Source organism: Paecilomyces variotii (genome assembly GCF_004022145.1).
Source record: "Paecilomyces variotii strain CBS 101075 chromosome Unknown C8Q69scaffold_2, whole genome shotgun sequence".
Classification (NCBI taxonomy): Eukaryota; Fungi; Ascomycota; class Eurotiomycetes; order Eurotiales; family Thermoascaceae; genus Paecilomyces; species Paecilomyces variotii.
In genome coordinates, this window is record NW_021167141.1 from 858,279 (window position 1) to 885,310 (window position 27,032).

Sequence of the window (27,032 nt, forward strand, 5' to 3'; positions counted from 1 at the left end):
ACAACGTACTAATTAACTAACAAGCATATAACTATACGTGGAGCCAATGGGCACGCCAAATGCGGGACAGAAGTTTTGAGCATACGGGACGATATGATTATGCAAGACATGAACGTAGATATATATTTATATATGAGATTGACAACTTATCCAGGATATTTAAGTACAGCAGACCGCCAAGACTCCTTGCATGCATGATGACAGAAGAAAACGAGCCTTTTTTTTGAAGTACATGAAACAGTAGCTGATTTATTTTTCTGCCCTCCAGCAGTGAAAACATACATCAATACATGTCCGAAATTTACTGCGCCTGCTTGGCCAGCAGGTTGAGCGCGCTACCAGCGAGGATGAAGCCACACTGGTCCTTGCTCAGAGTGTGCTTGACTGGAATCGTCAGGGTTTCGCCAGTCTCGCGCTTCTGCACGCGCAGCTGGATCTCGCCCTGTCCACCGGCCTTGAGCACATCGTACAAGCCCACGGTGTCAACAATGTCGTTGGCATCGATGCGGTCGTAGTCAGCCTTGTCCGCAAAAGTCAATGGCACGACACCCTGCTTCTTCAAGTTGGTCTCGTGGATTCGAGCGAAGCTCTTGGCCACAATGATACGGCCACCCAGGTAACGAGGCTGCAGAGCAGCGTGCTCACGGGCACTGCCCTCACCGTAGTTATCCTCAGCAACGACGAGCCACTCGATGCCAGAGTCCTTCCACTTGGCAGCCAGATCCGGAATCGAGTACTTCGCGCCAGCCTCATCGTAGGCCACGTTAGTCTCGCCCGTAGCAGCGTTGACGGCACCGATCAGGGTGTTGGCAGCGATGTTAGGCAGGTGACCCTTGTACTTGAGCCAGGGACCAGCGGCCGAGATGGTATCAGTCGTGCACTGACCCTTGACCTTGTAAAGCACTCGAAGGGCCGACAGATCTCCGGCAGGGAAGGGAGCGAAGGGATCCAACTTGGCGAGACGTTCCGATGTGGGAGAGATAACGACTTCCACGGAAGGGTCTGGGACTGCTGCCGTGGGCTGGAAGGCCGGGTTGCCAGACTCAAAGCCCGCGCTTGGCAGGTCAGATCCTTGAGGCGGGGCGAAACGGAACTCCTCGCCACTTGGAGTGGTGATAGCATCCTTCATCGGGTTGAAGGTCGTGCTGCCGGCATAGGCCATAGCAGTCACAACCTCGGGGGACGCCAGGAAGTTCATGGTACGTCGGTTTCCATCGTTACGACCAGGGAAGTTGCGGTTGTATGAGGTCAGGATAGCATTGTCCTCACCCTTACCAACGCCGTCAGTGCGCTTCCACTGCCCGATACAAGGACCACACGCGTTGGCTAGCACTACACCACCCGCTTCAGAGAAGGTGTTCAGAGTCTGGTCACGCTCCAAGGTAGCACGGATCTGCTCGCTTCCAGGGGTAATGAAGAAATCGGCTTTGGGCTTGAGGCCCGCAGCGGATGCCTGTTTGACGAGATGCTCTGCGCGGGTCATGTCCTCATACGAGCTGTTGGTGCAGCTACCGATCAAGCCGGCTCCGAGGGACTCGGGCCACTTCTTCTCCCGGACGGTGTCCGCAAAAGCCGACAGGGGAACGGACAGGTCAGGGGTGAAGGGACCGTTGATGTGAGGCTCCAGTTCAGAGAGATTGATCGTGATGAGCTGGTCATACTCCGCCTGGGGATCAGCGCGGAGCAGACTATGCGGGCCCGAAGCTGCGATCTCAGAAGCTGCCTTAGCGACGTGGCCGCGGTGCGTGGCCTCGAGATAGGGCACATGGTTCGGCGAGAAGGGGAAGAGAGAGGTGGTGGCACCCACTTCCGCGCCCATGTTGCAGATGGTAGCCATACCGGTGCAGCTGAGCGTCTCAACACCAGGGCCGTGGTATTCGATCACGAAGCCCGTACCGCCACGGACAGTCAGCTTGCCGGCTAGGTGAAGGATGATATCCTTCGGGGACGTCCAGCCGCTGAGCTTGCCCTCCAAACGAACACCGAGAATCTTAGGGGCCTTGAGTTCCCAGGGCGCATCGACAAGGGCATCGACGGCATCAGCACCTCCGACACCAATGGCAATAGCTCCCAGACCACCTGCGTTGGGCGTGTGGCTGTCGGTACCCAGCATCATCAGACCAGGGGCAGAGTAGTTCTCCAGCACAGTCTGGTGGATGATACCAGCACCAGGAGGCCAGAACTCGATTCCATAGCGCTTAGCAGCAGACTCGAGGAAGTCAAAGACCTCCTTGTTTCCCTGGATGGAGGCTGGCAGATCCGTATCGGCACCGCGCTCACCCACAATCATATGATCACAGTGGATACTAGCAGGAACAGCAGTCGAAGGCAGACCGCAGGACATAAACTGGAGCAGCGCCATCTGGGCAGAGGCATCCTGCATGGCAACACGGTCCGGCTTCAGCTTGAGGTTGGCGCGCCCTCGGATGTCACGACCATTGTTCGTATCGGAGAGCAGTGACTCCTCCGGGTTGGCCAGATGGGCGTAGAGAATCTTCTCCGCGAGTGTCAGGGCCCGCTGAGAGCCCAGCACCCGTCGCACCTCCTCGAGGTTTCGTACAATCTTAGGATAAGGCGGAGAGCGCGACGAAGCCGCCTCCGTTGCGAGGGTGCGCCTGTGCAGACCGGGTCGCGGCGTAAGGCATGGTGCCAGCTGTAGATGGACACAAGATATCAGTAAACAAACTCAGCGGAAACGATTCTACAGAGACACTCACCCTGCGCGAGGCCGTGGCCCTCTGCCAGATCAACTGCCTCACCATCTCGATCCGTTGTCGTGAGGAATGGGGGAGTTGGAAGTCCGAGTCTCGAACTTTTAGGGCTTTTTTCCCCCGATGTTTTTTACGCCTTCCCTGATTGGCCAACGGCAAAGGCCGACCTCGGAGATCTTCATGAAGGACGAAAGCATGAGATGGCGCAATTATTTTATTATTTTTTATTGACACAAAAGCTCAAGCAAATTAAATTCCACTGTAGGCTACTTTCTATGCTACAAGCCGTGATATATGACTGAGACAGAAGGGGTGTGTAAAGCATCATTGCGCCGTCAACGCCAGTCCGGATCCAAAGATAATACCTCCAGATGATCCCTCAACAGATAATGAGACGAGCCAGACGACAGAGGCGCACTCAGGCCTCCGTCTCGCTCTGTTTCCCGTCTTCCCTCTCTACAAGCGACGTGCGCAGATCGTACACGAGATCGTAGCACTCGGCCAAGAGCGCGTTGATACTCGCCTGGCCCTCCGGAATGTCGCTTCCGACATAGAACTTGCCATCAACTCTCATGTTGTCGATGGAGTTCAGCTACAAATTGTCAGCGTCTACACTTTTACTACATACTCTTCTACGGCAGAATGCTCACCTTCATACTGTACGGATACAGTTCGCGCGTGTTGGAGACCCCGCCAGATTCCTTGACCTCAATCAGACAGCGCCGCAGCGTCTGCAGCTGGTTGAAGATTGGCAGTAAAGCCTCTGAGACAGGCTCGGACGAGATGAGGAGCGCGTAGATATACGCATAACTCCGCCGGATCAGGTAAAGCAATGTCTGGCCAGGCATCAGTATGTTTTTTTTCCCGGGGTCTCACAAAGTCATGCATACCCGTTGCGCGTGAAGATCGGCCGGTTGCCCTAAGGCATCAACAAAGTTCCCATCGACCCGTGCCTCGTCGATACGGTCGAGCTTTCTCTGGTACTGGAAAAGATCCGTCTCTCGCAAGGACCACGCCTGGGTGACAGATAGGCGGTCCAATTGGTTACGAATCTCGACCAATCGCTCATACGGTTCGCGGAACCGCTCATCGATCTTTCCTTGTCTGTCCCTTGTCAGGATATTCAGTCACCTCATGGTTTGTAGGGAGCAATTGCATACCGCTCCAGGACCAATTCAGACCACTTCCAACATCGTTCCAGCAATGCCTTGACAAAATCTTGGCCCTTCAACGGGATACCGTCTGCTCCCACGAAGTTGCCATCCTTCAAGGTCGCCTCAATCTTCTTTAGCTGCTCTTGATAACTTCGCACTTCGGAGACGGAGAACTATACAACGGAATCAGCGGCTGCCTTTCTCTCCTAGCAGTGTACAAGGACTCCCACCTGAGAACGGGTGTTCGCGGCCGAGGTAGATCGCAGAATCGAAACAAGCGTTTCATGGGTGGGCGCCAGCTCCGGGTCCAGAGTCGCAAGCTCTGCGTGCAGCTTGTCCAAGAGGTTCTGGCATTGCACCAGCCGGCTCTCCAGGAGCTTCAGCAGATGTGGTGAATAGGTATTCCGGCCTCGGTCCAATGTCTGGCGCATATTCTTGAGAGTGTTGGTGATCGAATCTAGGTCTTTGGCGCTGTAGAAGCCGGCTTCTTCGAGGTGGTCCAACAAGCGCTGGGGAGAGTCAGAGGAACTGATTCGCAGCGGGTGAAGGGAGTCAGAATAGAGCAATACCTGAACAGTGGTCGCCAGCGAATATCTGCAAGAAAACAAAAAGGATCGCATGTTAGCCAGTCGGCGCTGCTACTTCTCTGGTACCGCAATCACTTACACAGCAGGTGCTTCATTGTTCTTCCCAACGGTCAAGAACAGCAACGAAATCAGCTGAAAGCAATCATCGAGCACGTAGTCCACTGTACAAAAGCCGCAGCCAAGCAGTCAGCCATATGTCCTTTCATTCCATTATATATCATCACGCGCAGGCCCACTCAGTGCTAACGTCGATTGTAAGGGCGCCGCCGGTCCTGGTCCTTGCGGACGCTATTAAGCCTCTCAACTTCAGAAACGACCTGCTCGTAGAACGGAATCACATCACGAGACTTGATGTAGGAGGACTTATCCTGCTTCAACAGCAAGAGTCCGTCGCGGATGCGAATGAGGTTCTCGAGGATGGGCTGCTCGTGCGGATCAAGCGGGACGGGCACGGCGGGGGATTCCATGGCGGGATCGAATGATCAGTTGGGAGGAAGGGAGGATTAATGCATGCGCGTAGATGGAAACGAGAGGATGGTTGAGCTTCCGGGCGACTGGTCAATCACAGAGATGGCAGTGCAGGCAATCCAGGCGATAGTTAAGTGGTTAGACTAACTAGTAGTTAGAGTAGAGTAGAGTAGAGTAGATAGATAGATAGTTACAATGAAGCCATCCATTATTATTCATGATCGGCTATGATGGCATCCGCTTTCCAGCTTTCGTTCCCGCCGAGGGGTCGCCAAGGCGCTAGGCCGCATTCGGGCGGCACGCGGTCTCGTCTAAGCGAGGGCTTTTTCCGCACACACTTTAGATCCAACCTGACACTATAGATCAAGATCGAACTTCGAGCTCGTCTTCAACTTCCCTCTCACCACCCGCTCCCCTCGAGACTTCATCGCCAGTCCGACCTCGACCACCATGTCTCACGCCGAGCTCGCTGTTTCCTACGCGGCCCTGATCCTCGCCGACGATGGCGTTGAGATCACCGTACGTGAATTCCCTCTCCTGTGATTGTTCACAAAAAATTCGCTGCATGGGATAATGGTTTATACAATGACTGGGATTGCAAAAAAGAGGAGGGGCACAGCGAAAGATGCAAAGGAAGATCGGCATCGTGATCGCAACAATTGACTGACTCGTGTGCTCTACAACAGGCCGACAAGCTCCAGACCATCCTGGGTGCCGCCAAGGTCCAGGAAGTTGAGCCCATCTGGACTCAGCTCTTCGCCAAGGTAAATTGCGCATGATTCTTGCGGTGTCGCACAGGTGGCCTGCTTTATTTCCCCCGGGAATCCGCGCTGATCACACCATCATGATAGGCTCTTGAGGGCAAGGACGTCAAGGACCTCCTGACCAACGTTGGCTCTGGTGGTGCCGCCGCCGCCCCCGTTGCTGGCGGTGCTGTCGCTGCTGATGCCGCTCCCGCCGCGGCCGCCGCTGAGGAGAAGAAGGAGGAGGGTACGTGTTTCTTGACTCCGGACTGGCAGATTTTTCTCATGCCACCCGGATATCGCCCCCAGACCGTGGACTATACTAACTGCGAATACAGAGAAGGAGGAGTCCGACGAGGACATGGGCTTCGGTCTGTTCGACTAAGCGCATTCCTATATCGTTTCCTTGCTTCTGTTCCATGTTTCCTCGTTTCTTCTGTATCGTGCAACGACACCGGTCACCATGATGGGACGGAAAAAATTATCAATGGGGGGTTCTCTCTGGACACTGGGCGCAACCCGCGCAGGCTGGTGCGAAGGCTAGGAAATGGAAAATACCGGACGGGTGGATACAAGGTGCTGGGATTGGGATGCCGCTGGGATTTCTGCTCTTCAATCGCCGCCGCCATAGGGACATGACGTGCAACCGGAGTGGACTGGTCGTGCTGTGAAAACAAATGTTCGAGAAATTCCTGCTTCTGCTAGTTGTAGCTAGGGTTGCCCAGATTCTTCATGTTACGTATGAAATGCGACCATGAAACAGGATCCCGTCTGGATGTTCAGTCCAGTGTCCATATTTTGATTTTGATTGTTTACCGTCCCTCCTTTTTCCCCCTTCCGTCCCATATACGACATCACAGCCTCTCGCTGAGAGATCCTCCCGTAAGATATAAAGAGATGTAAAGCCCATACATACATATACACGAGTAAATGCCTGATTTCATCTCCGCAGTGAAACAACAGAATGACACGATAACAAAACAGCAATTTTTGGGCCCTTCCCGTATGCCATACACTCCTCTCAGCTGAATATATATGAAAATTCCGAAATGCATGGAAAAGACACAGGATAAACGATGCAGTTGAGAAAAAAAAAGCAAAAACACTAGGAACAGTAAAAGGGTAAATGACTGACACGGACCTCAGCCATCAATGTCGACATCGATGGCGTACAACTCCGGAGACTGGTAGCCTACTAGGCTACTGCTGAAAATTGTCGCTGTCCTGCGGCGTACAGGCGGAACTGTCCGAAAATCGTGACGTCCTCAACCATGGTGCCCAGCGAACCGATCAACCATGGGATGTTGGTGATAACATAGTCTCTTGCAGTAGAGTGGCAGAGGATCTGGTCGCGGCACGGGTGGTCAGCTACGCTCATTGGTGATATTAATGTATCCAAATTACAGCATATAACTTACCCCTGCACCGTAGGTGAGGTTGCCTAGAAGGGAAAGGATGAAGAAGAGAAGGGAGAGTCCTAGATAATAGTTCGAGGATTAGCATCTGATGTCCTAGTGACGTCGCTGTCGTGGATAAATACCTTCGCATGACTTCTCGCGGTAGTTTTTATAGATCTGAGGCAAGCGCGCACTGTTGTCTTGGTCAGCATAAATCCACCAGAACTTGATGGTATGTGCACTGATAAAGTCCACCCACCTCAGATAGCACAGGGCACTGGCATATCCCAACACTTGCGCTCCCGCAACCATGTCCTTTTCGCCGTCGTGTTCTTGAGGAGCTGGTGTCCAAGCTCCCGTCTGCCAGGCAATTACCCATCCGGCCGCGCCAATTCCACAAATGGCGATCACGCTGAGTACGTTCTTCGTCCAGGCTTGACGACCAGACTCGGTCTCCTCGACGATCTTAGCCAATGCGTCCTCCGGCTGACTAACACGCCGCTGCTGGCCATCGTTTATGGAGGAGCTCGACAGACCCCCGTTGTCGCTCATGCGTCGTCCCAGCAGAGGAGTAGTGGGATCGGGGGTGGATGAGCGTCGTCGGTGAGCCTCATGGCGTGCATTGCGATATTTGTAGTAAAGACATTGAGAAATCAGGACACCGTCCGCGATACAGAAGTAAACGGCAATGGCAACTATGACCGGCACCAGTCCGGCCCAAGCAGCTCCGATCAAATTGGTCACGTCGCCGACGAACCATACAAAGAGAAAGGCAAGCGAGACGGCCTCCGCGCTTCCATTGCGATAATTCTCAATTAACTGGGGAACCTGTGTCAAGTCTGTCAGAATATACGACCTCGTGTATTGCCTCCATCGAGGTTATCTGGTGGACAGGATGCCTTATCACCCCACTACCACCGATCGAGATCGGGAAGCACATACCAGGAGGAATATCCAGCAAGTCAGGGAAATCGAGCCCAAGATCCCTGAAGCAGCTTCGCGAGGTGTCAATGGCACTGGTTCCGTCGAACCAGTGCTTCTGTTTCGCAGCATGATATCCATTTTTCAGGTCGTCGCCCCGAACGAGGTTAAGGCGAGTATATGACCTCGATGAACGGTGACGTCGGGGAGGCGAAGTTATGGTCGGAGATCGCCTCAAGGACTAAATGCCCGTACTGAACTGAAAATACAAAATCGCATGAGGATCTCAAGAGGATCAATCCTTCCTGCCAGTGATCGGGACCGCGTGAGACGAGAAACGGGGAGAAGAGATTGCACCTCGTGCGCGCAAAGGCCTACCAAAACGATGGCGCGGTTACATCGGCGGCCTGAGGCGTCCACCCCCAGATAGTGACTCATCACGTGGATCCGCTCCGATAAGGGCGCGCTTATCAGTTGACTTCAGTATTTTAGTATGCAGTTACTAATGCTTCTATTGGTCCTCGAATGCAAAACAAGGGTATCTCTATCAATAATTTTAGTTGGGCTTCCCGATATATATATTTTACATGCAGTCATCTCAGTTCATGTTCCAAGCGCAACTTGCCCACTCAAGGAGAGGGGCCGTCGGCGTCGTTGAGCTCGTCATCCTGCAGCCGTAGTTCATCCTCGAGCATCTCAACAACTATGTCTCCCACGGCTTCTCGCACAGGACCGTGAAGCAAGCCGTCTCTGGCAGATTCCGGTTCAATAGCGCTGAGCGCTTCTACGTAGTCGATTAACGGCGAGAAACCGATTGCATCGCCCCAATTCCCCCGGTCAACGCCGTGCTGACGGAGGAAACCCTGTAGGTTCTCCAGTCCGGGACCAAGCAGCCACTGTCTCAGTAGAGGTTGGTTTTCACTAGATGGGCGCTGCTCGGAGTCTTCGAGTTCCGTGGGATCACCAGGAGGAACGTCCTCTTCAGTCAGCTCCTCGTCACCATCCCGTCGGAATCGCGGGAAGTGAAGCATTCCATTGTTTAGCTGATCCATTAAGTCGCGTAGCCATTGCGGACGCCCTAGCTCGGCGGTCTGAGCGAGGTACGATGGCGTCGGATCGGATTGCTGGCGGAAAGCTTCAGAATCGTACGGCGGCAGAGGGTCAGAGGCGGAGATGCGTCCAGATAGAAATCGCCCCGGCAAATGTGTCGTTACACTGGGGACGTCGGAGAGAACCACGTGACGTGCAATGTCCAGTGTGATCTCTGGTGGCTCGACAGGTTCTTCCTTCTCGGGAAGAGTATCTGCCACTTCAACAATAAGGGAGATGGCCTCCGGTGTATTCCAGAGATCCTTGGCACGGGCCATATAGAGCTCACAGAGAAGCTCTTGTGACTGCGTAGGAGGCATTTTGCCCCAGATACGTTTCGGCATTGGCTGGACATCGAGTTCCTGCGCCAACTTGCAGAACACCCATGGGTACCGTAACATTGCCAGGCGAAGTTGCTCCCGGCATTCTTTTGGTTTGTCATGACGAAGGTAAGCCAGAGCAAGAGAACACTGAATATTCGGGAACTGCTCCCAGCGCCTGCTGAACAACGTCTGTGTGCACAATTCGATGAAATGTTCATATTGTCGACCTCGAAGGGCCAAATGATCAATTACAAGGTTGACACAATATGGATCATCCAAGTCGAGGCTGAGCAGTAATTTAGCCCACTCATATGCCGTTCGCCAAGTGCCCTTCATTCCGAGGTTCGCAATATATCTCCAACCGACCAGCCAGAGCTCACGATTTGCAGCGTGCTTGAATTCGAGTCTTGCTTTTCCTTCTTTCAGCTGGTTCCCGAAAGACGAATGGGCGGACCGTCCGATGTTGAAGAGTGCTCGCTCGAGTAAGTCCGCAGAGACAGCGTGATCACCTTGGTGCTTGGCGATATCCGAGACTTGAAGAAGAGTCGAAATGTGGTAGGGATTGTACTGTAGAAGATGAATCAATCTCTGCGGGTCCATGGATTCCACACACATATCGAACTGCCTCTGTACATCCTCATATCCGGGGTTATGGAGTATTTTGTAGACAGTAGCACCGGTTGGCAGTTTCTCCACGACCTCCATGCCTAAGCCTCCGCTTGGGGCTCGTGGCCACTCGTCTTTACCTTGCATGAGGACATTTCTCCGCAGTGCCACTCCTGCCAGACTCTGACCTCTGCTAGCTGGGCTGTAAGCGCCTGTCAGGGCGCGTCCCAAGTCAACCATTTCTCGGTTCCTATCTCTTCGTCGACCAGTACCAGCACCTGATGGCTGGTCAAAGGATTCGAGCGCGACATTTCCGAACAACTTGCGCATCTCATTCACGGCATTCAGAAATTTAGGTTCGATCGAAAGGAGTTCGTCGGCCGTCTTTGGGAATGGCGTCTGCTGTGCATTATCGAGCCGAGCGGCACCCTCATCTGCAGTAGTTGAGGGGTTCTGCCCAGCTGACAGTTCTTTCAAAGCTTTATCAATCTCGTCTAGTTCTGTGTCATCGGATCCAGGGCGGTTGTCTTCGGTTGGCTTGGCGGCCTTCTTTTTCTTCTTCTTCTTGTTCTTCTTCTTAGAGGCAGTTGATGAAATCGAGACTGGCTTTGGTTCTGAGGGCAGAGGTGCTGTCTCCAAGGGAGCTTCGTCCGATTCTTCGTCTTCGTCTTCCCCCGCATTTAGCAGGTCAAATGCATTGAACTTTGGTTTCGACGGCTGCTTCTCAACCTCCTCTTCACTGGATTCCTCTTCTCCCTCATCCTCATGTAGCACAGCATGCAGTGCTTCCTGCTCGCGCTGCTTTTGCAGCTTCCGCAGAGCACGCGTCGACATCGGAACTGTTGCGAGAAGGGTGAATCACGCGACTTCAAGAATATTCGCAGACAATTGCATCGACACAGGTGGTTTGTAAGCACCTAGAATGAGGGTATGAGGGTATGGGAATATGAGGATATGACCTGTAGACGGTTGTGGCGTGCTGGTTCTAATTGCAGTCTTGCTGCAGTCCTGGTCTCTTTCCCCTCCGGCCTCCGCAGTCATTAATTATTTCAGGCCCCGCCGGTGGCAGTGACGGCATCACCTAATTGGGATTAGCGTGAAGTTGTACCATAGAAAACATTTGGAATGAGTAAGCAGAATCGATTATGTCATATCACGTGACCACATTCCCACGTGACTCGTTCCTGCCCGGATCCTCCTGCTGTCCGAGCTCCGTTGCTCCATCTCGGCTTCAGTTGGCGACGCATCAACTTCATGGTGTCCTGGACCGCCTGCTCCGCTATCGAGCCTTTATCATTTCAATGAGTCGCGCGGCAATCCAGGCTTTCCGTACTGCGCGCCGTGCTCCAGTATGGAAGGTCGCAGGTAGAAGACCTCGCGCCGTCTCGTTCTCCAGCAGCCATGCATTAAGCATTCGACCGTCATCCTCGGCTGGGAAACACTCCACATTCATCCCGGCGTCATTACAGTCGTCTATGCATCTCCGCAACTTTTCCCTGGCCTTTATCTCAACTCTAGTCGCCTCCGGGGCCTGGTACGCATACAAGGGGAGCACTGCACAGCAGACCGCTTTCTCCAACGGAATCAACGGAACATCCATCTCGAGCCCTGCTTTCCAATCTCGGAGCATCTCGACGGGCCCTTCTGGAACAGAGCCAGAAGAGCCAGCGCAAGCAACACGCCGTGCTCTCTTGGTAGAGAATGATCAATTCTACACCGCTACACTGTCAGGAGATCAACCCCTCGCAAAGTATTCGGACGATTCAGATCGCAGAGTCCTCGAAATGTTGACTCCCGAGCAGGCTACTCAGAAACTGCGGAGGAACGAGGAGTCGTATTTGGTGAGCCGCGGTCAGGGAGTTGTCCGTTATGATATCGTTCAGGTGCCCAGCAATTCTCCGATTGAGGACGATCATGCAGAGAAGATTGTCGAAGTCCCACAATCAGTGGCCGCTACAAGTGATGGGGCTTCAAGCAGTGATTGGATGTTCTGGTCTATCTTTGATGGACACTCGTAAGGCTCTCCTCCAAACCTTTTCATGCTTAAGTACATACTAACGTGGGACAAGTGGTTGGACCACTTCCGCTAAACTGCGTAACGTCCTTATCTCCTACGTGGCTCGGGAGTTAAACACAACATATAAGGCTGCCGCTAGCGATCCGTCTGCCCTCTCGCCGTCTTCTGAAGCGATTGATACTGCAATCAAACAAGGCTTTGTTCGACTGGACAACGACATCGTCTACGAGAGCGTCAACAAGGTCATGAAGGCAAATTCTAGACGGGCCGCAGCAGAACTATTAGCCCCTGCTTTGTCCGGCTCGTGTGCCCTTCTCGCTTTCTACAACTCCAAGTCAAATGATCTGAAAGTGGCCTGCGCTGGTGACTCTAGAGCCGTTCTGGGACGTCGTGGCCCTAGTGGAAAGTGGACTGCAACGCCGCTCTCCGAGGACCAGACCGGTGGAACACCTTCGGAGATGAAGCGTTTGCGTGAGGAACACCCTGGAGAACCTCACGTTGTCCGTAATGGCAGGATACTAGGTAACCTCGAGCCGAGTCGTTCATTTGGAGATGCTTTTTATAAATGGTCGAGGGAGACGCAGGACAAGATTAAACGCCAATTCTTCGGACGCACTCCGCACCCGCTATTGCAGACTCCGCCTTATGTTACTGCTGAACCTGTTATAACCACAACTAAGATCGACCCAAAGCAGGGCGACTTCCTTGTCCTGGCAACCGACGGTCTCTGGGAGATGCTGAGCAATGAAGAAGTGGTCGGTCTAGTGGGACAGTGGATCGAACAACAGCAATCTGGAGGTGCTAATGGTGTTAGCAAGCCTTGGCTGCAAAGCTGGTTCCGCTCGGAAGCTAAACAGCTCCCTGTGGAAAAGTCCCAGGTCACCAACCAGGAGGGCCAGCGACCTCCGATTCGCCAGCAGCAGTATGATATCTCAGGCGCAGCTAGCCGATTTGTCGTGGAGGACAAGAACGCCGCTACGCATCTTGTTCGAAACGCCATGGGCGGCAAGGACAAGGACATGGTTTGTGCTCTTCTTACTCTCCCTAGCCCGTACTCCAGAAGATACCGGTAAGTTCGCAACTCCATTTGACGGTTGCCTACATTCCGTGTCTTGACAACTGACCCATTCTGCAGTGACGATATCACCGTTGAGGTCATCTTCTTTGGTAATGGCCCGGACAACCGCACCGTTTCAATTAACCAAGAGGCTAGCGCTTCTCAGGACAGCGCCAAGGCTAAACTCTGAATAGAACTTCCTCCATCGTCATTCTAGAGCAGTCTCTGCTGCAGATCTTTCTGCACCTTCTGATATCCCCAGAGTATTTGTATTATTCTAAGTGGCTGTGATTCTGGCGTTCGGTCTTGTATTAATTTGCGGCTGATTTGATGTAGAGGACATCGTTCTTGCGTCGGTGAACCAATAAATTCTTGAATACTATCTCGATATTGTTATATTCGTCTCTGTAAACCGTCCAGTACCTGACAAGGGTGGATCAATGCTATAGGCGCTTCAATTTAGATTGTGCATCACAATTTATCTCTCACAGGGAACCGTGTTGAGCCGGGTTGGTCTTGGGGTTGATATCCATGATATGTAACTTGAAAGATCAGCCTAACGTGCTTGGAAGCCTATATGTTGTCATACCAAGTCGAGTTATTATGCACTCATGTTACCTGGATCTAAACGTGTGGTCGGGCCACTAAACTTCAGTCAGTGCCTGGAAACTCTTATGGATGTGATTATCACGCTCTAGACAAGGCCTTACGAAGCTGGTCTCTCAGCATACGTTCCAGCTCTGGACTTTTTATCAAAATATCTTCTCACCTGATGTGGCTTTCTTTACCAAACTCATTTCCATCGCACTCATTATCTTTAAATTCTTGATTGAGACTAACCTGTCGAAGGGATTTGTGACCCGGAGTTCGGCAATAGATCTTGGAAGTGATTCAAGTGATTCGGGCTCCACATGCACAGCGATCTCATGCCATTCGATCTCTGTGGAGATGAGTTCAGACATCGCTTAAGCAAGGTGAGAGGTATTAATAGTAGCATTTGAAGTTGATCATCCTGCTCCTGACCCCGGAAAGTAGCGGATAATAATCAACTGGTTGTTCCGCCGACTCGATGTTACACTCTCCTCCTAGGCCACGTGCCAAAGAATTGCCCTTGCAGCAAATCGCTTTCGCTTTCACTTGATGCTACACTACCAGTACTAGTCAGTCCGAACTCCATGGAAGCGACCACAGCAAGCCTTGCGAGTCTTATATCCAAGAGACTACGGAATGTGATGAATGTAACCAATAAGAGAATGGGATAATGTATACCTAGCTTCTCGATACGAGAGAGCATGGAGTGGACATCAAGGGTCCCAACCGTTGGACACCCCGCATTCTTCGGCCCTTCATTCCCTCATTTTCTTTATGACTGTGTGTCAACAGTGAACTCAATCCTCTCGCATTATGATCTGACAGTACCAAAAGAACCCTTCACTGTATGAACATGGTTCTTTCATTGGCCTCCATCCCTGGACCCAGGGAGATGGTTGATGGGTGGGAGATATCTTGTCATCATGTTCTGTCATCTGCAGTCCACTCTCATTCCAGAAAGACCATGCTTTGTGGTTGGCTGTTCTTAATATTCCAACCTCGTTTCCTTGGATAAAGGAATGTGATTGGCACCATCCTATCCATGAGAACCGGGACTAAGGACATCTGACGTTAGAAACATGGCCTTGACATTGCAGCTCCAGCAATCGCTACCCTCCCAGTGACTGACAGTTTCACACCAATTTTAGGGACCCTGTCAACTTAATTAAGCTCTAGTTAGCAAAAACTGATAATAGGGTCCTTTCATAGCTCTTGCGGTACAAGGAGAATCTAGAGGTGATCCTTTGTATAACAGAGACAATACTGCTCGCACTTCCCAAGAACCGGTCCAAAGCCATCTAGGAACCCCCCCCCCCCCCCCCCCCAGGATTTAATGTCTTCCCCAAGGGATGCCTTGCATTGACCGCGCGGAGTATCATCATCTGCCACGCTAGACAAAGCCCACGGCGCTGACGTCAAGAAATGGGCGGGTTCTAGCCCATTCTCACCCATATTATCTGGTAGGAGCTGCTCTTGGTTTGCTAACTCTGAATAAGCATTGATAGCTACTCCTTTATTACCATTATCTATTACTGTTGCAGCACAGTCCTCTCTTTATTATCATTATTGGCGTTCCTTTTCTCTCCTATGCTGACAACTTGCAGTTCTTTAAGGGGAACAGCATCAAGTGTTCACAATCAAAGAAGACAATGACCTTGGTATGTTAGATATTGTTACGTCCTTTGTCTAAGAATTTCCCTTTGGCCAGATCCCATGAAAGAGGCGCGGATGTAGCCACACCACAAGAGAAAATTGAGAAAATTTCTATCATCTTCCACACCCATGGTGGTTTCGTATAAGAAACGCTTGTCCCATACTCTTTTCCTGGTCCCATAAAGCAGAGCTTCTCAATATCTGATGCGAAGTGTTAACTTCTTAAAGGACAGCTCATCACTATAATCCCAAGGTGAGGGTCACTTACCCGACCTGGAAGACAATTCGGTAAGTGAACGCGTTGAATGACCTGGGGAGCCGTACAACTGACTCTGTCAGATATTTCCCCTTTATATTCTCTCATTTTGTGTTTACAGGCACACAATGTCGGAGCCTCCGTTGAAACGTCTGAAATCGGCCAGCTCCGATACCAGAAGCCATTCTTCTGGTAGCCTTCCCACAACAGTGCATCTGGAAGATGTGCCACGAGCGCAGACACGACCACCACGCATTGACACTACTATGCGCTCTGGGGTTCCGTTTCAGCAAGAAACCAGTGGTCCTCCGCTCACCCCAGCCATGCGGGCGACCAATTTGAAGACTATTTCGCCTCAAGTTTCTCCTACATCTGTACCTCTTCCCTGGAATGAACAATTCGCCTCGACATCCTCTCGCAGTCTAGGAGAACGTACTCTATCTATGTCACAGTCACAGACGCCTCGACAACAGACGATACAATTTGCCGAAGATCCTTTCACACGTACAAATAAACGGAACATAAATTTTAGTCATAACCCCCCGAGACCGCATCGAGAGATCAATATCGGTACAGCTGCTCCCCCGCCACGATGGGTCTTAGTGGAAGACGCGCCCGCCCAACAGGATCCAAGCGCATGGGAAGAGAAATCGCGAGCACGATTGGCACGGGGGAAGTCTATCGGGAGACAGAGTGCAGCCAGTGCTGAGCCTGAAACACAGCCTGGAACCAGTGCACGCTGGGATCAGGAACTGAGAAAACTCAGGTGGCAGTTTGAACCAGGATCCCCCAGCGCACGTGGAGAGTTATCGGAAGCAGGATGGCAAGAGGCTGCATGGAGGAGGCTTGAAGAAGCTCTTAGAGATCCAAAGATACGGCAAGAGTTAAGAGAGAAGATCAGTGTCGGCCCTTTAGACAACACTATTTACAGTCTAGAGGATCCGTTGCCACCTATGCCCCCAGCTCCGACCTTCTCTGGTGCGCAAGTGAGGAAGCCCTCAATTCCTGAATCTTCTGCATCGCTGTCGACGATGAAGGAGTCTACCTACTACTATCCCGATTACGACCGTCCCTCTCTGGCGGTTCAACCTGGTACCTATGCTCCAGGAAGAGGAGGTCCAGCGAGCATGGCGCGCAGGGCTTTGGATCAGATGAGAACTGCGATCGCTCTCTGGACAAACAATAATACTCCTCGGCGAGGATCAGAAACTGCGCCTATGATTTCGCATAGTAACACTGAAGAACGACGGTCTAAGGAAGCGCGGCGGTCACCGCAAAGTTCACAGAATCTCCTGACTACTGATGAAGAACGCCAGCAGCAACTGGTTGAGAACGATTATTCAGAATACCAGGAGGAGCCTATGGGTAAGTACAAATATCTTTGGTTTACTGTTGTATTCTTATTTCTGGCAATGTTCTGCTGTCTTTTCCTGTATTCTTTCAAGATCATCAGATGAAAATTACTCGCCCGAACTGTAAATGGACATCTTGTTAATAGACATGGCCAACAACACAGAGCGTGAGTGTATGTACATAGTACAGAGCGCGAAGTGGCAGGATAAAGGCAATACGGCTGATACTTTCTTTGAAATTCATCCCTTGCATACAAATCGTTCCTAGTATACGAAAAAGACTGATACATCTCAATTTTCATAGGATGTCAATCCACTCACAACATTCCTCGGAATGATCCGCAGCCAACCAGGTCCCTGGTCTCAAGAAGCGAACAAGAAATCGACTCGCTCTCTCAACCAGCACATGGACTCCCAGAAGCTACCTCCAATGAACGACGACGGGAAGCAGTGGAATCACTCGTAAATCTAAGAACAGGTAACGTCAATCTGGCCAGCTCGTAATTTGGAGTCTTCGTGTTCATTGCAAGGCTGATAGATTTCCAGGTGGACAACCAGCGCAAGAGGCGCGTCCGACAACAGGAGGAAAACAGATTCCCGATAGTGCAGGTCAGAGGCTACGGGCCAAGCAGCAATTAAAGGTCGATCAGATCGGGAAGGAGGAACAGCAGGAGCGTTTCCCTAAGCGTCCTCCATTCCGGCGGATGAAGATATGGTCCGGTGTATGGCTTCCGAAAGAAGATATTGACGAAGATGAGCTCGCGCAATTGGCACAGATCCCGCCATCAACAGACAGGCCATTCAACAGGATCAAGACAATAACCGTGAGGGTTAGCACTACCAATGCTTCTCCCGCTTCCGAGCCTAGCAGGGTTCAACGAGGCGCTAGAGGTGGAAAGAAGAGGGCCAGGGACGTAGCGCCTCAGAATGAAGACCTGGCGGCAGCCCAGGATGAAGCTTCGGGTTCTCAAACGAAGAGGACAAGGAGGAACCCTGCGAGGAGCACAAGAAGAAAGTGACGGGATTGGCTGAGTATGGACTAGGTAGACTGCACGCTTCAGAGTTCGCTTGAAGTATAGACGGTTGGCGTTACGGATTGTTTCTAAGATACGGTCTGCTGGAGTTTTTATCATAGGTTTCTAGACTTGGTTGGCATTTGGTATCATTCAGGACTTTCGGTTTTCTTTTGCTTAGATTCAATAGTCCAGAGCTTACATTATCCATATATTACTATTCACCAATGTAGATTAGACATGAGTTATCCTAAAGGTAGGGACTCGGTTAACCCTATTTCTCGTCACGAGACACAGGGTTCTCCAACACAAACAAGGCAAACAGGACTTAGATTCGATAGCTTTCTCATGTTTTCATCATTCATAGACCACAGCCAAACAATAACTCAGTCCGCGATGGAGCTCGAAAATGTTACACCTTCTGAAATCATCTTTTCGAAGAAGCTTTTTGCGTCGGATTTCTCTGTCGTCTTTCTAGTTACTGTGCGTAACCAGGAATGCGTTATGAAGGTGGTAAGTCGACCTGCTAATGTCACTCTCAGGTATCGTATTATTGATTTCAGAAGCACCACGGAAGAGGTCCGCCGCGGTACTATGAGCGTAAAGACCGTGAATTGGACATTCACGTGCTCGAAACTTCTGCTTACACCCGTTTAAGAGATAAAGGACTCTGTGATCGAGGAATTGTGCCTCGCTTCTTGGGCTCCATGAGGAAGTTCGACCAGTCGTTGTGCCAGCCTTATCTAGAAATATTCCTAGATGACGAATACCCACCTAGTGCTATTTTCCTGGAATATGTACCCAATATGGAAATGATTACGTTGAATAACTATACGCAGCAGCGGATGGATAATCTCATTGCTGGAATACAAGAGATACATAAAGCGTTGGTACTACATGGGGATCTGAAACCGAGAAATATGATGGTCGTGAAAGATGATCCAGAGAGAGTTATCTGGATAGACTTCGATCGGGCGGTAACTTATGAAGAGGCTTCGATCACTGATTCCGAGAAATCTCTCCTGGAAGATGAGGAGATAACGCTTGTTTATTTTGAACAATTCATGGTTAGTTCCCCTGTTATCGGGATATACGGATCAAGTTTTCTAATTATTTCTAGGAAAACGATTTGGCCAAAGGGAAACTCGAAGATGCGTATATCTTTTATTGCACTTGATGGCTTTGTGTCTTTGGGCGTCATGTATTATGAACCATGATATGACAATGCACGTGTGGTGCAGGGGCTTGTTTCTTGTCAGATAGACAAGAGAAGCCTGCTCTCAAAACATGCGACTGCGTGGACTGAGAATGGATAGAGACCAGCGAACCCTAACATTTCGACCTACACTGTCATTAGAACGACTCAAGCCATGATGCTTGTCTTCTCGGCCTGTAAAGTATGGAAACATATTGTTGACAACCACACAAGGGAATACTGGCTCAGAAAGGCTCACATATAGTTTCATCGTCATTGTAGAGAGCATAACACCGCTCCTTATTCAAAGCAGCGTTAGGAGGGCCCCGTGGAGAAATCTAGGATGATAATACATTCCCTAATCGATTAGAAGGGCTACTATCGAATCCAACCTTAATCCATGTGCCCTGCCACACCTACGTCTCTGTTAGGTGGATATGGCGACACTGAAAGAGATACACATTCTGGGATTGAACTAGTAGGTCAGAGCTACGGAAATAACATATTAGATAGAAGATTTTCTGGCTGGGATTATAGATAAGAGAGCGAGACTTTTCCAGTTATGATCTGAGCCTGCGACATAACTTAGCTGGTCATTGTTTTATTGCTTATAAGATCTCTGTAACCCATAGAATGTCATAGTCCACTTATAGCTCATTGATACCAAGGTTTCTTTTCCTCTTCGTGACTTTTTATAGCTGTAGCTATGATGATGTTATATCGACATTGCATAGTTAGTTATGTATGCATTATGACTAAGCAACGCGAAGCATTATCGATACAAACCAGGCAAACATGAATGAAGCCGTGAATAGCAGGACTTCGTGACGGACACATCGAAGGAACTGCTGTCTCCAGTTTATTGAAGGACCGTTACTTTCTTGCCAGTGATTGCAATATTTTGGAGTGGTAATGCCACTGGCGTGATATCAGAATAATGGATTGAACCAACAAGCAGGTATTCACTTACCATTGAACGAATACAGAGCTCCTCATTGAGCTACGACCTTCGCTCATCCGTTCTTGCTTAAGCTTGACCTCGTCGGATTCTGGACTAAGGGTCTAGCGGCCAAGGACTTTTGGCAATATGTTCAATTTTACGCCTCTTCTGGGCGCGCAGTCGTCATCTTCAAGGGCGTCTCAGTCTATATTGGAGCTTGATGGTGGAATCAAGATTCTGGTGGGCGTCGGTTGGGATGAGACCTTCGACACGTTGGATCTCTCAGAGCTAGAGAAGTAGGTCATTCATATATATGGGAGACAAGATCATTACATGTTAACTAGTATTTTAATTAGGCATATCCCTACGCTTTCGCTCATTCTTCTGACCCATGCAACGCCCGCGCATCTCGGTGCCTTTGCGCACTGCTGCAAGACATTCCCTCTTTTCACCCAAATCCCCGTCTATGCCACAAGTCCTGTGATCGCTTTGGGACGGACACTCCTTCAAGATCTTTATGCTTCTGCGCCTCTCGCCGCTACCTTCCTACCGAAGGCCTCCATATCTGAACCCGGGGCTTCTACATCAGCTGCGTCTGCGGCCGCGTCTGCTTCGGGAGCGGCGGCGAATACAGATGGCGGAATTTCGAGCCCGATTCTGCTTCCACCACCGACTCCGGAAGAGATCGCAAGATACTTCTCTCTCATCCACCCCTTGAAATACTCGCAGCCGCATCAACCGCTACCTTCGCCCTTCTCGCCGCCCCTAAATGGTCTCACGCTAACGGCCTACAATGCGGGACATACCGTCGGAGGTACTATATGGCATATCCAACATGGCATGGAGTCTATTGTATATGCGGTCGATTGGAATCAAGCGCGCGAGAACGTGGTTGCGGGAGCGGCCTGGTTTGGAGGCGCTGGAGCCAGCGGGACGGAGGTGATAGAACAATTGCGCAAACCGACGGCTTTGGTCTGCAGCAGCAAAGGAGGAGACAAGTTTGCCGTGTCTGGAGGACGGAAGAAACGTGACGATCTACTCTTGGATATGATCCGGAGTAGCGTCTCTAAGGGCGGTACGGTCTTGATTCCCACCGACAGCAGTGCTCGAGTACTAGAACTGGCATATACACTGGAACATGCATGGCGTAATGCTGCCGAAGATGGAAGTGGAGACAATCAGCTGAAAGACGCACAGTTATACTTGGCTGGGAAAAAAGCTCATGGAACCATGAGACTCGCGAGGAGTCTTCTGGAGTGGATGGACGAGAGTATCGTCCGTGAATTTGAAGGCGTCGAGGGTATTGATGCGACTGCTCCCGAACGTTCACAAGGCAGAACCGATTCACAAGCTCGAGGGGGGCCAAGCCAAAGTCAGGACAAGAAAGGGGCGAAAACTGCAGGACCCTTCGCGTTCAAACATCTAAAGATTGTCGAACGCAAGAGGAAGCTTCGAAAGGTCCTTTCTGACCAGGCACCTAAAGTTATCTTAGCTTCTGATACATCGCTGGACTGGGGCTACGCTAAAGATACTTTCCGCCACATTGCCGAAGGACCGCACAACTTAATCGTACTGACCGAGACACTCCCCTCCCAGAAATCATTTGAGGACGCGCAGGAAGCTGACAGAGTGACGCTTGGTCGCATGATATGGCAATGGTATCAAGAACGAAAGGACGGCGTTGCCTTGGAGAAAGCCTTGGATGGAGAACTTCTTGAGCAAGTCCATAGTGGTGGGAGGGAGATCACTCTGACCGATGTTCAACGGGCCCCCCTTGGCCCTAATGAGCAATTGTTATATCAGCAGTACCTCGCCACGAAGAGGCAATTACAAAATACATCTCAAGTTCGGGGCGACGGTAACCTCGATAATACGGCCGATGCACTGGATGACGGGGCCAGTTCAACCGAGTCAGAAGACTCCGACTCGGAGCAGCAAGGAAAAGTCTTGAACTTTTCCGTATCATTGGCCCATTCCAATCGAAATAAGCTAGGACTCAGTGACGAGGACCTGGGTGTCAATGTTCTTTTACGACGAAAGAACGTCTATGATTACGATGTTCGCGGGAAAAAGGGCCGTGAACGAATGTTCCCCTATGTTGCCCCTAGAAGGCGTGGGGACGAATACGGCGAGTTTATTCGGCCCGAGGAATATCTTAGGGCGGAGGAGCGTGAAGAAGCCGAGATGCAGCAACGCAGGCCTGACTCCCAGGGAGAGACCAAGGTTGGCCAGAAACGCCGATGGGATGAGACGGGGCCAAATGGAAGGAGACTGTCCGGAGGCACGGGGAAACGCCAGCCCCTATCCCGAGACGGGAATAAAAGGGGTTCAAGTACTGCAGACGACCTTAGTGTTGGTGACGAAATGGCAGTTGACGGCGTGGAAGGTTCTGAAAGCTCTGAAGATGAAGATGATGCGCAGGTTTCTGAGGAGCCTTCCAAAGCGGTGTATATCAAGTCGACGATGACAGTTAATGCCCGCATTGCTTTCATTGACTTCAGTGGTTTGCATGACAAGCGAAGTCTGGAGATGCTTATTCCCTTGATTCAGCCACGCAAACTGATACTCGTCGGCGGTACCAAAGAGGAGACCACAGCTTTGGCAGAGGAATGCCGTAATTTACTCGCTGCCAAGGCCGGTGCAGACTCTTCCACCGCAGCTGCTGTGGATATTTTCACACCTGCAAATGGGAACACCATCGATGCTAGTGTGGATACCAATGCTTGGATGGTCAAATTGAGCAACAATCTTGTCAGGCGCTTGAAGTGGCAGCATGTGCGCAGCCTGGGCGTCGTCGCGCTAACGGCTCAATTGAGAGGACCAGAACTTCTTCCACCTAGCGATGATACGGCCGAGTCGGCCAACAAGAAGCAAAAGTTGTTGAAGGAGGAAGCGGACTCTGTCGACGGCTTGACGGAGCAGCCAATGAAGCCGTCAGCAGCGAAGAATGACGTCTTCCCTGTTCTTGATGTTTTGCCAGCAAATATGGCGGCCGGAACGAGATCCATGACACGACCGTTGCATGTTGGTGATCTTAGACTTGCTGACTTGCGGAAACTGATGCAGGCCGCTGGCCACACTGCGGATTTCCGCGGTGAAGGAACACTGCTTATTGATGGGATCGTGGCCGTGAGGAAATCTGGCACTGGTAAAATCGAAGTCGAGGCTGCAGCTCAGGCAGCCGTGGGAAGTCCACTGGCCGGTGGCCGGGGAGAAGGAAGCTTCTTGGCCGTGAAAAGAAAGATATACGAAGGTCTTGCCGTTGTGGCCGGCGGGTAGACATCAATCAGATATCTTTCGCCATGATTGTTTATTGCTATGTTCAATTCCCAAGACAGACCTTCGATTTCAACACGAATGTATTCTATACCCTGCTCTATTCAAACACGTGTGTTCCATCTTTGAACCTTTCCATAGACCCAAAGACATTGGCTTTTTACTTGCTCCACGTCGATCTGGTAGTTCGTGCTTTGTTACCCAAACACTGGAGTATAAACGAGCACCCACTTCTCCTGTACTGGGTTGAGTCACCATGCATCATGACTCTTTCCAGATGAAGGAGCTACGACGTAGCTGTCACGTCGAGGAATATTGTCACTGTGAAGATGATGGATCGTCTTGACCGCTACGTGAAGCAAACAGATGTGTCATATCGAGTCACTCCTCAACCACTATATAACTATACGGAAATATCCTCTCTTCTGTTGTCTCCCTTCTATGATTTTTCCATCTACCGAAATTATCAAGCTCATATCCATCTCTCTCTGTACTTGAAGCTAAAGCATCTATCATTTCCATAAGAATCAACCTACAATATACACACTTCCCACAACCACTCTTGAACTTCTATATCAACAACAACATCGATGGCTCCTCCTCGTCGATACATCACGCTAGACGGCCAGCCTCCGCTCGGAGGACTCCCTCCAAACGTAGCTGCCGCTATGCAGCATCGAGCACGCGAGTCTCCTCCGCCATATACCGCAGCTCCAGCTCCTCCCGCTACTCAACTTCCGCCACAGCATGGACACCCCGTCTCCATCAACATCATCCCAGAAGCAACAGTCTGCTACGTCCCCCGTCCAATCATCGGTGCGAACCCCAGCTGGCAGCCATGGACACCACTCGTCATCACACGCACACCTCCCAACGCACCCAGCTGCAGCTGTCATGATACAAAACCCGCCAAACAACCCCCTGCAGCATCAAACAACCCACCCTTTCCACCGGGTAGTAATATGCCCGGCACGACCGATAGTCATCCAGTCACTCTCTCCTCTGGAGCCGGCTACATCTTCCCAACGAACCACACGACCATCCATCTCATCGAGCCGAACTTCCTTCCTTTCGCGCACCCTCCGAGACAATTCAAATGGCGCGTCTACAAAGTTCCCACGACTCTATCCCTATCTGAGCTTATCGAGAAGGTTTGCGTTGTCGATTGTCCAGAGGGCAAGACGGCTGTTAAGGGAATCGTGGAGTGTATCGAATTAGGCGATGGGTGTTGGTTGCGAGGGCCGGAGTTCTGGATGGGAAAGGGGAAAGGGGAAGAGGATGCGATGAAGGGGAAGGTGAAGAAGACGCTGGCGAGTATTGGGTGGGATGAGAAGAGGGGAAGTGTGGCGAAGCCGGTTTGGCTTGCGGTTGTGGTGGAGTATGTTTGAGAGGTAGTCTATGCTCTTTTATTGTTATTCTTTTTTAGGGAATGCTTCCTTGGGTCTTGTGAGAAGAAGATTTTGGATTACTTTTGAGAAATTGAGGGTCAGGCTTTGTGCGATGTTTGCTTGGTCCAATTTGGCATCGTGTTATGTACCTGCGGATATTGTGTTATGATGTGTGGTAATTGGGGACATTTCATTTCTCTCTCCAAGTATTGTGGTTTGGGTTTTATTATTGGCTTTTGTCGGACATGCGAGTATGTAGCAGCATAATTGAGAAGATTGAAATTCATATGACATATATATTCATCATCCATGGTTTTGTTGTTAAAGATCCGAAGGCCAAGTGTACAGAAAAGAATATATAAAAAGGACATCATGCCATGCGTTCCATGAGTGGTACTCATTCAATCTCTTCTCCGTTTTCGTCATCTCCGTGAACACCTTCCTGTTCTACAACCTTCGCGCTCTTGGTCTCCTGCTGCTTTCTGCGGCGATGTTTGATGCTTACGTAGATGAAGAAACCGAGCTCAGACACGACAATCGCCAACCAAATTGCCAGAGCCACAGCTGACCATCCTGCATAGTACATTCCCGTACCGATGTTGAAGATTCCCAAACAGAGGACGCTTCTCCCCAGCCATACATGCAACGTGCTGAACAGAGACCGTCTATGTTGCTGGACGAAGACGATGTGGTGTTTGTACCCGAGCCATCCTTGCAGGATGAGTAGAGATGTTGCTACCAGACCGATGATCTTGTGTGTTCCAAGATGCTTTGCGCGCGAGAGCATGTATGCGGCGCTAGCGATGGCAAGTAGTGACGCGATCAATTGGGCGACCCAATGGAGACGGAAGCTCTGCGAGTGTGGCCAGCGGATCGCGACGGTGCCGAAGTAGAATATTCCCATAAAGCAGATGGTCATGATGAACCCGTGGATTTTGACAGCCATAGTTGTTCCCTTTCCATGAGTTACAACCCGTATGCCGAACGATTGTTTCTGGCTGTCCATGGGGGGAACGGGCTCATCTGTGGAAAGAAGAGTCGAATGCATGTCAACAGCAAGATGGCCATGACTTTGGTGAACGTCCAGTTTTACACCAGTATCCAGAGAGTTGAAAACTTGGCCTCGATTTTCTGCGAACATCCACGGCTGAGATGCGGAGTCAAAATCGACACCGGGCCATTTATCACAAGAGTAGCAGACGATCTCAGCAAGATAGGTCCCAGTTTCAGGAACAACAATTGCTTTGGTGACATTAATCTCCGGCGCAGTATCTGTTACCACTGTGGGCACGACATGTCCGGTAGCTGTCCTCACGCTAATAGCTAGCTGCTCCTGGCTGGCATCAGTGTATAGGATAAACATAAGAGCACCGGCCATCTTTGCGCCAATCCCAATAGAGAACCAGCCTCCTGTGCTGTGTGGAGTTGCTGAGATTGAAAGGTAAATATCTTTTCCCCGAGATGCATTCTCTTTGCTGGACACTGCCATGCAAAATTCCGGGTCACCTTTCTGGCAATATTGCGCTCCTGCTGAGAGGACAGACTGCCATTGTGCAACCGAAAGCAGTGTTAGTAGACACACTTGAAAAAAAGATATTCTCATTGCGAATAGAATTCCGTCGCAGCAAGAGAATTCTCGTAATTCTCCTCTCGATCTTTCGGTCTTTGTCGCGGTGTTCACTTAGCTGCCAGAAGTTCGGAGCTGAACTATGTGCGCACTCCACAAAAAGGCCTCCCTGCAACTCCTCCAGCACTGCCGTTCAAGGCAACGTAAGCTATATTTTCCTAGCCTATTAAGTGGTCGGGATATGAAATGAGACGGCTCTATCGTTGCGCAAGAATAGGTAAAGATAGGCTTGGGGACGAAAAGGCGCTTGTCACCGAGTTCGGTTTAGCGTGTCCATCTGATATGCATGTGGGCCAATCTGCTTCGTCCATTCGTTGTTCGCAGCGAGTGGCTTAGTAAGACCTAGTATGCTGGGAGATCTTATCATCAAGTCCTGGATTCAGACAATAATGACAATAATACGACTAGTATCAGGTGAGTAAAGTGCGCATTCGACACGGCTAGATCATGCGTCTTATCAGATAGATCCACGAGTGCCCATGGAGGCCGTCTAGGAATGAAGCTCTAGCCTCTAGGTTAGTCCCCAGGCTTGAGTACTCCGCATGTTGATCTAGCCTCTTGAAAACTGCATTTTACCTTCCTCTTTTCGCATGCGGGTCCGAGTGGCACTTGTGACGCCGCATGTACGGAGTACTGTACCATGTTGCCCCGCCTGTTGTAGAAGTTCT

General features: G+C 50.8%; 11 protein-coding genes across 11 annotated transcripts; 6 read left to right on the forward strand and 5 right to left on the reverse strand.

Moving 5' to 3' along the window:
* Window positions 1–249: 249 nt before the first annotated feature.
* Window positions 250–2,816, reverse strand: C8Q69DRAFT_140261 (mitochondrial aconitate hydratase). The gene is made up of 2 exons (XM_028625422.1): window positions 2,718–2,816; window positions 250–2,653 (listed from the first exon to the last, which is right to left on the reverse strand). The coding sequence occupies exons 1-2, from the start codon at window positions 2,760–2,762 to the stop codon at window positions 302–304; spliced, it is 2,397 nt and encodes a 798-aa protein (XP_028487194.1). The 5' UTR covers window positions 2,763–2,816; the 3' UTR covers window positions 250–301.
* Window positions 2,817–2,907: 91 nt separating this feature from the next.
* On the reverse strand, window positions 2,908–5,127 carry C8Q69DRAFT_455893 (hypothetical protein). The gene is made up of 8 exons (XM_028629799.1): window positions 4,700–5,127; window positions 4,532–4,613; window positions 4,435–4,459; window positions 4,096–4,374; window positions 3,872–4,038; window positions 3,602–3,815; window positions 3,362–3,547; window positions 2,908–3,303 (listed from the first exon to the last, which is right to left on the reverse strand). The coding sequence occupies exons 1-8, from the start codon at window positions 4,917–4,919 to the stop codon at window positions 3,130–3,132; spliced, it is 1,347 nt and encodes a 448-aa protein (XP_028487195.1). The 5' UTR covers window positions 4,920–5,127; the 3' UTR covers window positions 2,908–3,129.
* Window positions 5,128–5,166: 39 nt separating this feature from the next.
* C8Q69DRAFT_140257 (60S acidic ribosomal protein P1) lies at window positions 5,167–6,301 on the forward strand. The gene is made up of 4 exons (XM_028625421.1): window positions 5,167–5,439; window positions 5,607–5,684; window positions 5,772–5,910; window positions 6,002–6,301. Exons 1-4 carry the CDS (start codon window positions 5,371–5,373, stop codon window positions 6,046–6,048), a joined length of 333 nt encoding a protein of 110 aa, XP_028487196.1. The 5' UTR covers window positions 5,167–5,370; the 3' UTR covers window positions 6,049–6,301.
* A 557-nt stretch (window positions 6,302–6,858) lies between these two features.
* Window positions 6,859–8,122, reverse strand: C8Q69DRAFT_504211 (vacuolar membrane PQ loop repeat protein; the record flags this gene model as incomplete). The annotated part of the gene is made up of 5 exons (XM_028632570.1): window positions 6,859–7,008; window positions 7,082–7,140; window positions 7,204–7,253; window positions 7,320–7,888; window positions 8,003–8,122. The coding sequence occupies 5 exons, from the start codon at window positions 8,120–8,122 to the stop codon at window positions 6,859–6,861; spliced, it is 948 nt and encodes a 315-aa protein (XP_028487197.1).
* Window positions 8,123–8,522: 400 nt separating this feature from the next.
* On the reverse strand, window positions 8,523–11,001 carry C8Q69DRAFT_455901 (Nulp1-pending protein). Its single transcript, XM_028629800.1, has one exon. It carries the CDS (start codon window positions 10,831–10,833, stop codon window positions 8,611–8,613), a length of 2,223 nt encoding a protein of 740 aa, XP_028487198.1. The 5' UTR covers window positions 10,834–11,001; the 3' UTR covers window positions 8,523–8,610.
* Window positions 11,002–11,300: 299 nt separating this feature from the next.
* Window positions 11,301–13,263, forward strand: C8Q69DRAFT_485050 (phosphatase 2C-like domain-containing protein; the record flags this gene model as incomplete). The annotated part of the gene is made up of 3 exons (XM_028631807.1): window positions 11,301–12,013; window positions 12,069–13,085; window positions 13,152–13,263. The coding sequence occupies 3 exons, from the start codon at window positions 11,301–11,303 to the stop codon at window positions 13,261–13,263; spliced, it is 1,842 nt and encodes a 613-aa protein (XP_028487199.1).
* Window positions 13,264–15,559: 2,296 nt separating this feature from the next.
* Window positions 15,560–17,336, forward strand: C8Q69DRAFT_140605 (hypothetical protein). Its single transcript, XM_028625423.1, has 2 exons — window positions 15,560–15,605; window positions 15,657–17,336. Exon 2 carries the CDS (start codon window positions 15,702–15,704, stop codon window positions 17,028–17,030), a length of 1,329 nt encoding a protein of 442 aa, XP_028487200.1. The 5' UTR covers window positions 15,560–15,605; window positions 15,657–15,701; the 3' UTR covers window positions 17,031–17,336.
* Window positions 17,337–18,225: 889 nt separating this feature from the next.
* C8Q69DRAFT_455926 (hypothetical protein) lies at window positions 18,226–19,458 on the forward strand. Its single transcript, XM_028629801.1, has 3 exons — window positions 18,226–18,451; window positions 18,505–19,005; window positions 19,059–19,458. Exons 1-3 carry the CDS (start codon window positions 18,287–18,289, stop codon window positions 19,113–19,115), a joined length of 723 nt encoding a protein of 240 aa, XP_028487201.1. The 5' UTR covers window positions 18,226–18,286; the 3' UTR covers window positions 19,116–19,458.
* Window positions 19,459–19,978: 520 nt separating this feature from the next.
* C8Q69DRAFT_140687 (putative cleavage and polyadenylylation specificity factor) lies at window positions 19,979–23,646 on the forward strand. The gene is made up of 2 exons (XM_028625427.1): window positions 19,979–20,369; window positions 20,430–23,646. Exons 1-2 carry the CDS (start codon window positions 20,221–20,223, stop codon window positions 23,350–23,352), a joined length of 3,072 nt encoding a protein of 1,023 aa, XP_028487202.1. The 5' UTR covers window positions 19,979–20,220; the 3' UTR covers window positions 23,353–23,646.
* C8Q69DRAFT_140688 (hypothetical protein) lies at window positions 23,647–24,936 on the forward strand. Its single transcript, XM_028625428.1, has one exon. The coding sequence runs from the start codon at window positions 23,940–23,942 to the stop codon at window positions 24,735–24,737; it is 798 nt and encodes a 265-aa protein (XP_028487203.1). The 5' UTR covers window positions 23,647–23,939; the 3' UTR covers window positions 24,738–24,936.
* C8Q69DRAFT_140662 (hypothetical protein) lies at window positions 24,936–26,714 on the reverse strand. Its single transcript, XM_028625426.1, has one exon. It carries the CDS (start codon window positions 26,338–26,340, stop codon window positions 25,135–25,137), a length of 1,206 nt encoding a protein of 401 aa, XP_028487204.1. The 5' UTR covers window positions 26,341–26,714; the 3' UTR covers window positions 24,936–25,134.
* Window positions 26,715–27,032: the final 318 nt, after the last annotated feature.

Coding starts and splice junctions, on each gene's coding strand:
- C8Q69DRAFT_140261 (XM_028625422.1), bottom strand. CDS start 2,762: ATGGTGAGGCAGTTGATCTGGCAGAGGGCCACGGCCTCGCGCAGG. Junction 2,654..2,717: donor GGGCCACGGCCTCGCGCAGG/GTGAGTGTCTCT, acceptor GTCCATCTACAG/CTGGCACCATGCCTTACGCC.
- C8Q69DRAFT_455893 (XM_028629799.1), bottom strand. CDS start 4,919: ATGGAATCCCCCGCCGTGCCCGTCCCGCTTGATCCGCACGAGCAGCCC. Junction 4,460..4,531: donor AACAATGAAGCACCTGCTGT/GTAAGTGATTGC, acceptor GTTTTCTTGCAG/ATATTCGCTGGCGACCACTG. Junction 4,039..4,095: donor CCGCGAACACCCGTTCTCAG/GTGGGAGTCCTT, acceptor TCCGTTGTATAG/TTCTCCGTCTCCGAAGTGCG.
- C8Q69DRAFT_140257 (XM_028625421.1), top strand. CDS start 5,371: ATGTCTCACGCCGAGCTCGCTGTTTCCTACGCGGCCCTGATCCTCGCC. Junction 5,440..5,606: donor ACGATGGCGTTGAGATCACC/GTACGTGAATTC, acceptor GCTCTACAACAG/GCCGACAAGCTCCAGACCAT. Junction 5,685..5,771: donor GGACTCAGCTCTTCGCCAAG/GTAAATTGCGCA, acceptor CCATCATGATAG/GCTCTTGAGGGCAAGGACGT.
- C8Q69DRAFT_455901 (XM_028629800.1), bottom strand. CDS start 10,833: ATGTCGACGCGTGCTCTGCGGAAGCTGCAAAAGCAGCGCGAGCAGGAA.
- C8Q69DRAFT_140605 (XM_028625423.1), top strand. CDS start 15,702: ATGTCGGAGCCTCCGTTGAAACGTCTGAAATCGGCCAGCTCCGATACC.
- C8Q69DRAFT_455926 (XM_028629801.1), top strand. CDS start 18,287: ATGTTTTCATCATTCATAGACCACAGCCAAACAATAACTCAGTCCGCG. Junction 18,452..18,504: donor AGGAATGCGTTATGAAGGTG/GTAAGTCGACCT, acceptor TGATTTCAGAAG/CACCACGGAAGAGGTCCGCC. Junction 19,006..19,058: donor TTTATTTTGAACAATTCATG/GTTAGTTCCCCT, acceptor AATTATTTCTAG/GAAAACGATTTGGCCAAAGG.
- C8Q69DRAFT_140687 (XM_028625427.1), top strand. CDS start 20,221: ATGTTCAATTTTACGCCTCTTCTGGGCGCGCAGTCGTCATCTTCAAGG. Junction 20,370..20,429: donor GATCTCTCAGAGCTAGAGAA/GTAGGTCATTCA, acceptor TATTTTAATTAG/GCATATCCCTACGCTTTCGC.
- C8Q69DRAFT_140688 (XM_028625428.1), top strand. CDS start 23,940: ATGGCTCCTCCTCGTCGATACATCACGCTAGACGGCCAGCCTCCGCTC.
- C8Q69DRAFT_140662 (XM_028625426.1), bottom strand. CDS start 26,340: ATGAGAATATCTTTTTTTCAAGTGTGTCTACTAACACTGCTTTCGGTT.